Below are 13,334 nucleotides of genomic sequence, written 5' to 3'. Positions count from 1 at the left end.
AATGGATTGTTTTTGTAGTTGTTTTCATTTGGTTTAGCTTACTTGGCACATTGGTAGGAGCACCCAAGGTATCTTCCATTTGCACATTGGTCTTTGAAGCAAGTTTTTGTAGAATTCACTTGGTGGGTTCGGTTTTTGTGGTCTTGGNGTGTGGATTCCGAATTTGCTGCATGGAGAAGTGATGGAAAGGTTTTCAATTGGTTCTTTAAAACATACTTTAATTGGTAGGGTCTTGGTAAGAAGATTACCTAACTGATCTTTATGAAGGATGTGCATGACAGGAAGTTCTTTGGCAATAACTTATAATAAATGCTTGTATCAATAGAAAGAATAATAAAAATTAAAGTGTGTAATCGATAGATGGGTTAGCTGTGATTTAGCTGAGCTGAAATTATTAAGAGGGGAAGTTTGTTAGGAAAATTGTATAGTTGTGTGTTGAAGGTTTTAGGTTTCTTGAAATGCTTGAGACTAATTCAGCTGAGAACTGTTTCCGAGTGAGGAGTTCTTTAAGATCAATAGAGGCATTCTTGTTTCTCTGGTTACAGTTTCTAGATCCAAAGTTGATCCCGGTTCCATCAATGGGTATTAGAGCTATGATCTAGGAGCCATGTGGATATTGCACAAGGCTAAAAGAGAGAACATGATGGAGGGATGAGTTGAAAAATTTGAAAAAATTGTGGAAGAGAACCAACAAACCATATCAGCAAGATTTTAAAAGCAAGAATCACGTCTATTCAGGTTTAAATTAATGTTGGGAAAATCGTTGGGGTTGTGGATAAGGCGTTCTCAAAATAAGATGAATTAAGAGCAGATTCAAGTGGAAGAGATAAATGGCAGAAACTTGACGTTCCAATATTTTTGGAGAAAAAATGTGTTTTGGTGGCTAACAAAGCTTGAATGTTATTTTCGTATGGTTGCACTTGGTAAGAAGATGGAAGCAATTATGGTGGCATTAGAGGTCGATGTGTTAGGGTGATCTAGGTTCGGAAGAATTCAAGGTGTCATTACTGGGGAGGTTTCTACCTACATCTATGAGTAATCCCTTCCAGTCTTCTTAGCATTTAAGCAAGATAAATTTAGTAATAGTATTGTTATTATATACCTTTCTGGCCCATTTAGTAATAGCATTTAAGCAAGATAAATTTAGTAATAGTAATAGTATTGTTTTGGACTTAATTATACACAGTCAATTCTTAGAACGTTGACTTGAGTTCATAATGAAATAATTGATTCCATAAAAACCCAAAAAATGTAAAGGTTGATTATATGAAAAGGATTTTTTCAGTGCTTTATCGTAAATTGTAAGTTGAAGTCAATTGTTAGCATTTGTCATCACTTTCCCAGAATATGTTTCTTTAAGAAGTTGAGTTGTCTAATTTCAGTATTGAGTGGTTTAATTATTAGCATTGCTTGAAGGAATGTACCATGTCCTGTCCAATTCATCTTTGTAAGTGAATGACATTTTGCCCATATGAAATTGTATCAAACCATTAGCTATGTTCAGTTTCATTGTACGAACTAGGAAGAAAAAATTTAAGACCTGAATAATATTCTTGTCCACTGAAAGCTTGTTAAGAGTTAATGTGCCTGTCTTGTCACTGCATAACACATCCATTCCAGCCATCTCTTCAATGGCAGTCATTCTCTTTGTTATGTCATCCTGCAAAGGATACACCCATGATAGTTATTAGCTCAACAACACATTAGTGGCATTTTAAAAGCCATTGAAATGTATGGTTTACAAACCTGCTGAGATAACCGGTGTGATGCAGGCTGAGAGATAACATTATATGATGCATGTAACATATATATGTTTAAACTTGGCTGGAATTAATTTTTCGGCATAATGTTCTTAATATATTTGTTCACCTTTTTTGGTGTAGTGTAATGGAGGAAGTTGGTCAAAAGACTGAATGTTTTGATACCAGGAAGAAGGTATGTGTGGTTGTATTACATTTGCATACATTTCTTGTTGTTATGTATTTGAATAAATACCTTGTTTTTGTGTGCAGTTAGTTTTTAAACACTCATGCAAGACACAATTGGTTGGTGCTTTGAACGAAAGAATGAATCCTGAACAAAAGGCTTTTATTGAGAAGACTATTTTTTCTTGGTTTTTATTATTACCGAATTCTATTAAGATAGGTAGGAATATGTTGGGGGATTTATGTGATAGGTGGGTTGATAACATGGGAGGGTTTTTATTTTGGCCACAAAATTATAGAATTTTCTGAACTTGATGTTTGTTTGTCTTTAGGGTTGCCTATTGTAGGTGAAACAATTGATTTAAATAAAGTTGGTCATCAAAGTGTTTGTAGGGACTACTTTCCTAATGGGAATGTAGATGTTAAGATGGTGTATGACTTTTTGTTAGAGGAACATCATAATTTTCCATTAGAACACTTTTGCAGCTTATATTTATTGGTTGGGATAAGTGAATTTTTGTTTCCCAGTCGTGGTGGATTAGTTTTTCCAATTATTTTTGACCTTGTTTCTGATTTGGGCTGTCTGGGTAACTACAAGTAGGGTATTGTAGTTTATGAGTACTTTATAGAAAGTTTGTCTAGTGCTTCAACAACAATGAAGAATGAAAGAAGCAGAAGCCATTTTCATGTTTCTGGATGTGCATACCTTTTGCAGGTATATGTTATGTATTTAATCAGTAATGAAATTGATTGATATGTTAAGGTTTGTGATGACTTATTGTGTCAATGTTGTTTTATTTACCCTTTCCAGGTATGGTTTTGTCATCATTTTGTGACATTTAACTCAAAGTATAGTACAAGGATATCAAAGTTTCCAAGGTTGTTGAATTGGATTCATGTGAATATCGGTGACAAGTTCATAAAGAATGCTTTCAATAAGGGATCAGTGAGTAGTTTGTCATTTAAGCAATGTGTTGGCTAAATGTTTATTATATTTTGTTATTCATAAAAAGGAAATTGTTAACTTATTCAGGTTGTTGTTGATGTTGGGATTTCGAAAGAAGAGTTTTCTTGTGCTATAGTGAAAGAAGCTATTGACAAATATCAAGTGCCATTGAACTAGCAAAATAGAGTAGATAAGGTCAAACTAGCTCGCTTTATAGAAGAAGAAACGCGGGTTATTGGCAGCATGAAAACTAGTATTGCTCATTTCAAGAGTATTTTGAAGGAAGAAAAAAATGATGACAATGTTGAAGACTTTGATGATAAGCCGTTTAATGCAAGTGAAGTAAAAAGTGATGATATTGGTCAAGACTTTGATGATAACCGGTTTAGTGCAAGTGAAGATCCATTACAAAGCACACCGGTTCAACATCACGAACAAACCTAGAGGTGTGAAGGTCAGCATGAACTCAACCAAACCACAATGTATGATCGAATGAAAGTTGCACCTCGAAGAAGGATTAAGAGTATGGCCAAGAGAACTCCATTCACAGCAGACGGTAGAAGAAAGAAATGAGTACTTGAATATGTAGTAGTTATATTTTTACGTTGATAACCTTAAAAAGATGTTACAAAAGTACATGGCCTGGATAATAGAACTACTGATGTTGATGTACAAACATTTACTTTTTTGCACTTTTTTGAAGTTATTTGGATTGTATGAAAGTGTTTTAGTTACATTGATTTGTGATTGTGATGTTTGTATGCATAAAATAAGTGTTAGGCAGGTTTGTGAATTTAGATGGGCAATCATCTTCAACTATTGTGTTAGGCTGGTTTGTATATTGAATAAAATTGAACTTTTGTGCATAAAATAAATTCGTGTTCCAGAAACGAAAGTTGTAGCAAGGACGATATAAATGGGTAGTTTAAGATAACTTTATTGACGAAGAGGGCATCTTTCAATCAACATTGGCGCTTTGGACTCCACACTTTATTGTTAACCATTTATATTGAATTAAATTCATGAATTAATTTTTAATAAGACATTTACATTGCAGTCCATCCCTAAGAAAACGTTTATGTTTGAAGTCATGGTGCAGAGATTTAAGTGGTAGTGAAGGCAGTATAAGTGGATAGTTTAGACTAACTTTCGGCACGGAGAGGGCATCTTTCAATGAACAACTTATTTTTGAACTCCAGANAGTGGTAGTGAAGGCAGTATAAGTGGATAGTTTAGACTAACTTTCGGCACGGAGAGGGCATCTTTCAATGAACAACTTATTTTTGAACTCCAGACCTTGTTATCCACCAAATATATTGAATAAAATTCATTAAATAAGTTTTGATATGACANTTACATTGCAGTCCATCCCTAAAAAAACGTTTATGTTTGAAGTCATGGTGTAGAGAATGAAGTGGTAGTGAAGGCAGTATAAATGGATAGTTTAGACTAACCTTCGACACGGAGAGGGCATCTTTCAATTAACAACTTATTTTTGAACGCCAGAACTTGTTATCCACCAAATATATTGAATAAAATTCATTAAATAACTTTTGATATGACATTTACATTGCAGTCCATCCCCAAGAAAACGTTTATGTTTGAAGTGATGGTGCACAGATTTTTAGTGGTAGCAAAAGCATTCTAACTGGGTAGTTGTAGCTAAGTTCTTGCACGAAAAAGGCATGTTTCAATCAGACTTATTTTGAAATGCATATTTTTAGTGAAAGAATAAAACCATGTAAATAGCACCTTAAACACACACTATTAAAAACAATTCCTGGACATTGTGCAACAAATATCGTACACAAATAATGGTCAGTGTTGTATCAAACCATGTCAAAATCATTACGAAATCTAACACAATCATGATTGTAATGTTGAAATTGCATTACTAATAAATATTAATAATACATTTCTTTCATCAAAATGTTATACATGAACTGTATATATTGCAAGAGTTCTTTTTCGCCTCACATTATGAGGATCAGAAACATAGTTCTCCCTAATGTCTTGAAGTTCCTCCTGCAAACAAATAATTGCACACAAAATGAATCATATGACCAAGTTCAATAAAAGTTGTATAAGTACCCCAAAAATGATGAAATGAAGGAACATACCCCAAAAATTGGTCCATTTCCAAAAATCCATCACCTAAAGGTGTGTATAAGTACAGATGTCAATAATGGTGACAAGTCAACATTATCATTATTGTAGTGTGCAGATGTCAATAAGGACATGAATCCCGATTGTGAAACTTGAGATTCAAACATCTGCTGACTTCCAAGGTCCTCAACATTATGGATGTTTGTAACATGACAATCAGTTCTTTCCTGTAATAAAAGTATTAGTGAAGGATTATATAAGCATATAGTATTAGTAAAAAACATAAAATGACAAATTTGTGTATCACTTACACTATGATTCGTTGTATGTTTATTTTTAGCACCATGCGACTTTTTCTTCTTTGTTAATTTTTCAAGTGTTGATTGCATTCTCTTTGTTCGTGGTCGCCCTTTACGTTTGACTGAGACAGGACTGCGAACAACCAAGCCATCAACTTCACAAGGTGGTCGACCTTCTTCACTAGAAGGGGGATGTCCATGCATGTCAAATCCATCATCGTTGACCAACATCAATGTCGGTGATGTTCTTACCCCTAAACTTCTTCCTATAGAGTTTAAATCGGAAAGCAACTTCTTCGAAGCAGTATCAGAATGACATGCCTCCTCCGCGATGTCATAGAACACAAAGTTTGGTATCTCTGCATCTTAGGTTCTTGAGTGTGGTTGCTGTAAGATGTTGTTATCAAAGTGTGTCTTCTACGTACATTTCTGCTCTAACGGCGTAAAACATATTTTGTTGGTACATTAGGCACATCTTCCTGACCTAGGACCAATAAGCAATGTCGACACAAGATTCCTCTAAACTCAAAAAGTTTGAAACTGCAGTGAATGTCGGTTGTGAGAGGATCATAATCAACAACATAGAATTTTGAACCACATTGCCCCTCCCAAATGAACTCTTCTTTGACATTGTATGTAGTCCTACAACCTTCTGTGGACATATTCTTATTGAAGCAATTCATCCTTGATCTGAATTCCTTTTGAACTTCCACAAATTTAGCCTGTGTGTACTCAATTTGATATTGTCTTTCAATAAGAGATTGAGATCCACATGGTACTATGGAATTCAATGACGCGAAATCAGCTTCATTTTCTTTTTGGGCCTTCTGTCGTAGGGCATTTTCGTACTGCAATACAAATTGTTGAAGTGTTGTTGTTGAATTTATAAATCCATCGAAAAAGGCGTTCATGCCTTCACTTCTTTGGGTTGTTGACATTCCTCCACAAAATTGATGTTTCATATAACACGGAACCCATCTCTTTCTTTCTTCTAACAATGAACTGAGCCATTCGTTCCTCTCTAACCTGTGACATGTGATTAAATTTCCCCACCCTAATTCAAAGTCGTCCGGACTAACTGACTTATACACAAGAGTCTTTAGTTGATTTTTCATGAGTCCATAATTTTTTACGATTGCAACTTTTCTGGTATTTTCTTCATTATGTGCCACAAGCACCAACGATGATTTGTGGTTGGAAACATAACTTTTATAGCATTCGACATTGTCTTACATTGGTCTGTGACGATACCAATCAGAGGCTTGTTAGACATACATCTAAGCCAATAAGTAAATAGCCATGTGAATGTTGAAGTGTTCTCAGCTGAAATCAAAGCACAACCAAGTAATATCGAATGAGCATGATGATTAACCCCAACGAATGGAGCAAACGGCATGTCATATTAGTTTGTTAGGTAGGTTGTGTCGAATGAGACGACATCACCAAAATCTACACAAGCTGCACAGCTGCGTGGATCAGCCCAAAACACACTACANATTCTGTTATGCTCGTCCATTTCCATCTCATAGAAGAATTCGTTGTTCAATTCTCTCATTCTTGAAAAGTATTTTAGAAGTGCTTGCCCATCTCCATCCTTACAAAAACTCCTTCGCTGCTGGCCAATATAATTTCTTGCGTCACGTTCAATGAACTGTATGTTTTCATATCCACCAGCATCATTAACCAATGATATGAATCTTTTGTTAATGCGCACACCAGCATCATAATTCATGGTAAGAGTGTGCTTCGAATGCATATTTAGTTTTCGATTACCACGAATAAGATTTGAGTTCTTCGGACACATGTCATGGTTGTGTTCGGTGACAACTATCCCTACATACCATCTTCCTTCCTTAAGAGAAATTGTGATTCCAGCAGGGCATTCGTTTCTTTGACTGGGCTGAGTTTTGAACTCTGGAGAAATGGAAGAAATGTACTTCCCTTGCCGAGAACACACTAATTTCATGAACGTCAATTGATTGTTGCTATTTTTCTTTGAGCTCGTTATCCGAACAGCAAAACCACAACTGTCGGCATACTCTCTATAAAAACTTTTCACCTGTTCTATTGTATCGAAAGACATCTGCAGTTTTGGAACATTATTGTCCATATTATCCACGTCATCAGTGTTGACCTCACAAGAAGGAATTCCTTCCAACTCCACTGCTTCCAACTCAACTACTTCCATGTCAAGTGGTTCCATATTTTGTAACATGGACATGAAAATCGTAATATCCAACTACATAATGTCATATATGAACACTCATGTGTAATTGACAATCGTAATCAAAATCATGAAACATCTTACTTGAACAATAAAAAAATAAAATAAAATCACAAATAATGACAACATTTCTATGACTATTTTACACTACTTAATCTTTATGGAAAATCAGAAATGTCAATTTATTATATTATTGGAAGTGTATCTCCTGACTCCTTATGCAAATGTTCTTCAATGGATAAAAATCTTAATATGTGGATTACAAATTTATGTTTACAGCAGAAAATTTTAATTAAAAGAAACCAAAAATGAAAGTAGAAAGACCTTACCAATTACAAACGAGTATTAAGCGTACTTGAAATAAATGTTGTATGATATGGTAGGAAGTTCGAACTGCCAAGTTGCTTCCTATTGAATGCACTTCATTAACTGCCAAGTTGCTTCGTATTGAATGCATTTCATTAACTTCCCAACCACGGACCTCAAACTTCCTTTCGTCATCCACAATGAGAGTTGGAAGGGAAGGCCATCCTTACAATACTGGGATGAAAAATCTGATCTTGCTTTTGGTTTTGCTGCCCGCATTAAATGCAAATAAATGCTAGTTATTGGATTAGGCGGTGCATAAGACATTGAAAAGCATTGAATGAATGGAATAGGCAATAAAGTGTTTCACCTTGATTAGACAACAATAATATAATATTGAAATCCTTTTTTTGAGTCTTAAACACGTAACATTGTAATAAAGACAAGGTAACACCTTTAAGACCACATAGTCATTTACAATCATTTTTTATTATTAAATTGCTCTATAAATAAGCATGTAACTCTCCATCACAGACCCATTGACATTGAAGTTGGAAAAAAACGTCAACTACAATAACTTGGTTTTGACTTGTTGACTTTATCCTGTAAGTTTTTTCCATCTTAGTTATTGTCCTTTCTTTCAACAATTTTAATTTTTTATTTCAGTTTTTTTCAAAGAACCCCGTTTGGAAACATGGAGGCATGGCAGGGACGTGATGTGGACCACAATGATCTTCAATCTTTCTTAGAGAAATGCAACTCTAATGAAACGTTGATTCCAGGACCTGCTGGAAATGTACAAGTCGCAATGCTTAACAGGCTGGCAGATGAACCCCAAAGCACCCAGGAGTTTGTTAACGAAATAGCAAAGGCAACATATGAAAGAGATTTTAATTCAAATCCCTGGATTTGGGCAGAAATGTTCATTAAACACCACAGTTATTGCTTTTCAACGTTATTTGAAATTTTTAAACTCCAACAAGGTTGTTCGTGAATAATAACAACACTTTTATTGCATGCAGGACTTGTAGAACATGGCAATATGGAGAATGTGACAAAGCTTGAATGCGGAAAGTCAATGCTTCGCCTCCCATTTGTGGCATGCATTGTTAAACAGTGTACCCCAAATGGATTGGGTGACATGAAAATATCCGTTAAGGTAATAATTTACTCCACCATATAATCCAGAACATTTGAACCTCTAAACTTTTCAATTTTGTATACGGTCAGGACCCCAGTGCGACAGTGTCTGCTTCTGTGCACAAAAAAGTCCTATTGCATCTTGAGTTTGGTCCGGATATAGGAGTTGGTGTTGTCTTGTTATTGCAATGTGTAAACAAACTTTCATTTGTAATTATAAAATGTTACTCACAACGGATGGCCTTATTGTATTTCTCGATTAATATGTTATTGATGTTTGTCTGCATAGGTTGTTTCATTCAGTCCTAATCGAAGAACTTACTATTTGAACATAACTGTGCGCAACGTCGTGAAGGTAATAGGTTTCAAAACAATACCAAATCCTTATATTTATCGTGTTTAACTTAAGTCCGATGTAAAGAGGAAACATTTGTACACCAATATGTAGGTGTTCAAAGCAGACATTGGACCTCCGACTGATGAACTAGTGAGGGCTTTCTCCAAACCTCACGTTGCATGTGATCCATTTGGCGAATCCAACAAGGAAAAGCAAGATGTTGGTCCATCCGAAATGCCAACTACATCTGCCTTCAATAATGCAGACACATCCCCAATGGAAGATTAATGACGGGTTCAACAAAAAGTGCTATTTACTTATTGTCTTCACTAGTCACCATTATTAGTAGTAATATTCAGTCATGTATTAAATTTCGTATTTTCAATATCAGTACTATGTTTCTATTAATTAAGCAAACCATTTCATATAGCTTCATTATGTCTCTGATGGTATTGCACTTTTTTGTTATAGTGAAATGAATGAATTAATGTTGGTGAGTTACTTTGAGTGGTTGAACCTGTAAACCAAACAACATTAATTACACAAGAAAGTTATAGACATTGTTGGTGGACCACAACCATAAAATTTAATTCCATTTACTGCCATCCTTCACTATAAATTACTTGTTTGTGTGACATACACTACAAAGTTATAGTCATTGGTTTTAAACATCCACGAATGGATCCATGGGAGGAAATTTTTCTTAACGACCCTCAAGTCAAAGCATGTTTAGATAGATGGAACAAAATGGAAAAAATAGAGGAAGAGCATACGTCCTCCACCAAAATCTTCATTACACCAAAGCCATTGGTAGACAACAACAAAATCCAGGAAATACTTGACAAACTTGTGCGTCCTTCCCACGAAGTTGCTGTGAAGGATATTGATGTCAAAGAATTTGCAAAAGACAACCAAACCAAGGAAACAACAGACGCGAAGAACTGCTCATCCAAACCCACAAAGACATGCATTGATCAAAATTCACCTTGAGGGAAGGAATTATATATTTTATTTACGCTACTAATGTTTTCTTTTCTTCATGTAGTATTGTGCAACACCTCATATTATAATTTCCTTGAATTAGTTCATTAATATACTTTGTTATTATATATCATTCAAGTAATTATTAAAAAATGGATGATAAGTGGGTAGTGGTAACTTAATTTTTGCACGAACACGGGCTCTTTGAATCTAGCATATGTTTGTTTAAAAAATCATACCATATTGTTAAGCAATTATATTGAATATAATTAATTCAGTATCACGTACTAAAACACTTAATCGAACTGCATCCCCAATGAAAAGTTTTTTTTGAAACTGATGGTGCATGATAGAAAGGGGTAGCAAAGGCATTATAATTGGGTAGTTTAGACTAACTTTTTTCACGAAGGGGGCATATTTGAATCAAACATTTCTTTTTAAAATGCATACTTTATTGTTAACAAATTGAATGGAATAAAATTCAATAAGTATCATTTAATAACACAATTATATTTAATTGCACCCGCATGGAAACGTTTTTGTTTCAATTCATGGTGCAGGACATGAACGGGTAGCACAAGTACTATAAATGGGTAGTTTGGGCTTAATTTTGGCACGAACACGGCCTCTTTTAATTAGCCATATGTTTTGAAAATCCATACTCTATTGTTAAGAATTTATATTAACTATAATTCATTAGGTATCACTTAATAAAACATTTATATCGAATTGAATCCCCAAGGAAACGTTTTTGTTTAAATTTATGGTGCATGAAAGAAAGTGGTAGGAAGGACATAAAACGTGGCTAGTTTATGCTAACTTCCTGCACAAAGGTGTTATGTTGCAATTTGGCATTTGATTTTCAATCCCATTTCTCTTGTCAAAAAGTAAGACCCTGTAAATGTGCAACAAAGATAATAGACAAAAAAAGCTTACTGTTGAATTCGACCATGTCAAAGTGTTTACCAAATGTAAGACAATAATCAGTGTTATGTTCAAATTACATTAGTGCTAAATGTTAACAATACATTTCTATTTAAGAAGTCTAATATATTAACTGTAAAAATTGCAAAACTTGATTTCGCCGCACATTGTCAGGATCCAATATCCACTGAGATACATACTTCTCCCTAATCTCTTGCAGTTCCTCCTGCTAACACATAATTAAACAGTATTATATTACTTGATTAAAAGTTATAAAGAACTAAAAATGTACATAACTTACACTAGTGTAATTGGGCATTGTTTTGCCGTTGTATCTCTGCACACCGTCCCACAACTCCATGAATTTCAAAACATATACTCCACAATCATATCTACATTATGTGCAGTATTGAAATGATAATATTGTACTCCTATCAAACTAAGAGATATGATAATTTTTGTCATCAACTTTAATACTTACGAATTTGGTTGGATTGGAGTATGAACATGTTGGACAAATAAGGACAGTTTGTTTTCTTCATAAAGATTGAACAAATGCCCAAAAAATATTTCAAGATTATGGGCCTGCAAAACAACAAACTTAACTTTAAATTCAAAATCAAGCAAAACTTATACTAATACATGGTACATATCGATTACAACACTTACCATTACAGTGTCAATCCTTTTACGCTCTTTCCTATTATGGCCAACTGAGTCCAGTGCAAACATTTCCATCGTTGGAATCTTCACGGCGTAGCACCACCAATGCCCGTCATGGATTATGGGGGCAAACAACTAAAAAAAAACCATTAAGTCAAAACTTGGTCAACAGATAATCACTCATAAGTTAAAGTACATTGTTTGACATTTAATAACACTAACAAAATTAGCCTTAACGATGTCATCAAACCCAATGATATTGGCTTGGAAGAAGTTGGCGTAGTCATTCAACGTCCAAACTTGACGATGCAACTTTCTCTTCTTTGAGTCTTGTAGAACTTGGGTCTGCAAGAAAAACAATTATTTAACTTTCATATGTAATTTATGTACAACATTTACAACATGAAATGGAGGAAGATTTCAACCTACCGCATATAATGGACTCAAACATATCCTTTTCACTACTCCTGTGGACCTCTTTTCAAAGAACATGAAGACACTTGTTACAAAAAGCATCCCTTACAAATAATAAAATTCATAATTATTCATCATGTATAAAACCATTACAAAAATAACCACAACAATTCTCATTTTTACCATGTTGTCCACTTGTTTCTGAGGTCCTAAGAAATAACACTCGCGGGTCTCAAACACTTGACCACAGATCTCAGACACAACCCTACCAAGAAACATGGCAAATGTAATCATGTCTCAACATCTAACTCAAATAATTCAAACTAATTTATAACAACTATTAAAGGACATTACCACCAAGGAGCACTAAAAGGAGTAACCAAGTTGTACAAGTGTTTGTGATTGATTTACAATAAAGGGACATCCTGATGCGGGTGCACTGCTGGAAGGAAGGCTAAAAGAGGAGATCCAACATCGTTAATATCCTGAACGTCCTCAACGTCGTGAATGTCCTCAACACCCTACACATCAGCTTCGTCTTCATCCAAACAACCTTCCCCAAAATGTGTTTCACCACCAACATCAGCTCGAGCACCAACATCAGCTTCACCACCAACATCAGCTTTACCGCCAACATCAGCTTTACCACAAACATCACCAGTATATGCTTCACCCTAAGCATCTGCACCAAAAACTGAATGTTGTTGTCTTCTATTCATCACATCAGCAACCACATGAGCCAAATCAGTTAGCTCCTTATTCATTTCAATCAATATGCTTTGGTTGTGTTGTGCTTTCTGCATCAGTTATTGCCAACTCAGACCACCGTCATCTACACCATGTTTTGGTACTGACCCTTCATCCAAATTAAGTGTTGCACGAATCACTGGATTGTCATGGTCCTCCGTGCGCAACAACCATTGCCAACATATCTATCAACATCCAAATATAAATAATCAATCATGAACAATAAACAAAACCATGTAAAAGTCACACACACATACACACACACGCACACACACACACACACACACACACACACACACACACACACACACACACACACACA

General features: G+C 35.0%; 1 protein-coding gene across 1 annotated transcript; it reads left to right on the top strand.

Moving 5' to 3' along the window:
* The first annotated feature begins 8,500 nt into the window (after positions 1-8,500).
* LOC106759851 lies at positions 8,501-9,571 on the top strand. The gene is made up of 5 exons (XM_014643207.1): positions 8,501-8,744; positions 8,829-8,965; positions 9,037-9,138; positions 9,236-9,301; positions 9,395-9,571. The coding sequence occupies exons 1-5, from the start codon at positions 8,501-8,503 to the stop codon at positions 9,569-9,571; spliced, it is 726 nt and encodes a 241-aa protein (XP_014498693.1).
* The last annotated feature ends 3,763 nt before the right edge of the window (positions 9,572-13,334 follow it).

Source organism: Vigna radiata, chromosome 1, assembly GCF_000741045.1.
Source record: "Vigna radiata var. radiata cultivar VC1973A chromosome 1, Vradiata_ver6, whole genome shotgun sequence".
In the NCBI taxonomy this organism is placed as follows: domain Eukaryota; kingdom Viridiplantae; phylum Streptophyta; class Magnoliopsida; order Fabales; family Fabaceae; genus Vigna; species Vigna radiata.
The sequence above is the reverse complement of the archived record's forward strand: the minus strand, read 5'-3'. Positions and strand labels throughout refer to the sequence as shown.

What these genes read in the sequence shown, in the direction of transcription:
- LOC106759851 (XM_014643207.1), top strand. Translation starts at nt 8,501, where the DNA reads ATGGAGGCATGGCAGGGACGTGATGTGGACCACAATGATCTTCAATCT. An exon ending in ACATGAAAATATCCGTTAAG is followed by an intron (nt 8,966 to 9,036) that starts GTAATAATTTAC and finishes GTATACGGTCAG; the next exon opens with GACCCCAGTGCGACAGTGTC. An exon ending in TTGTCTTGTTATTGCAATGT is followed by an intron (nt 9,139 to 9,235) that starts GTAAACAAACTT and finishes TTGTCTGCATAG; the next exon opens with GTTGTTTCATTCAGTCCTAA.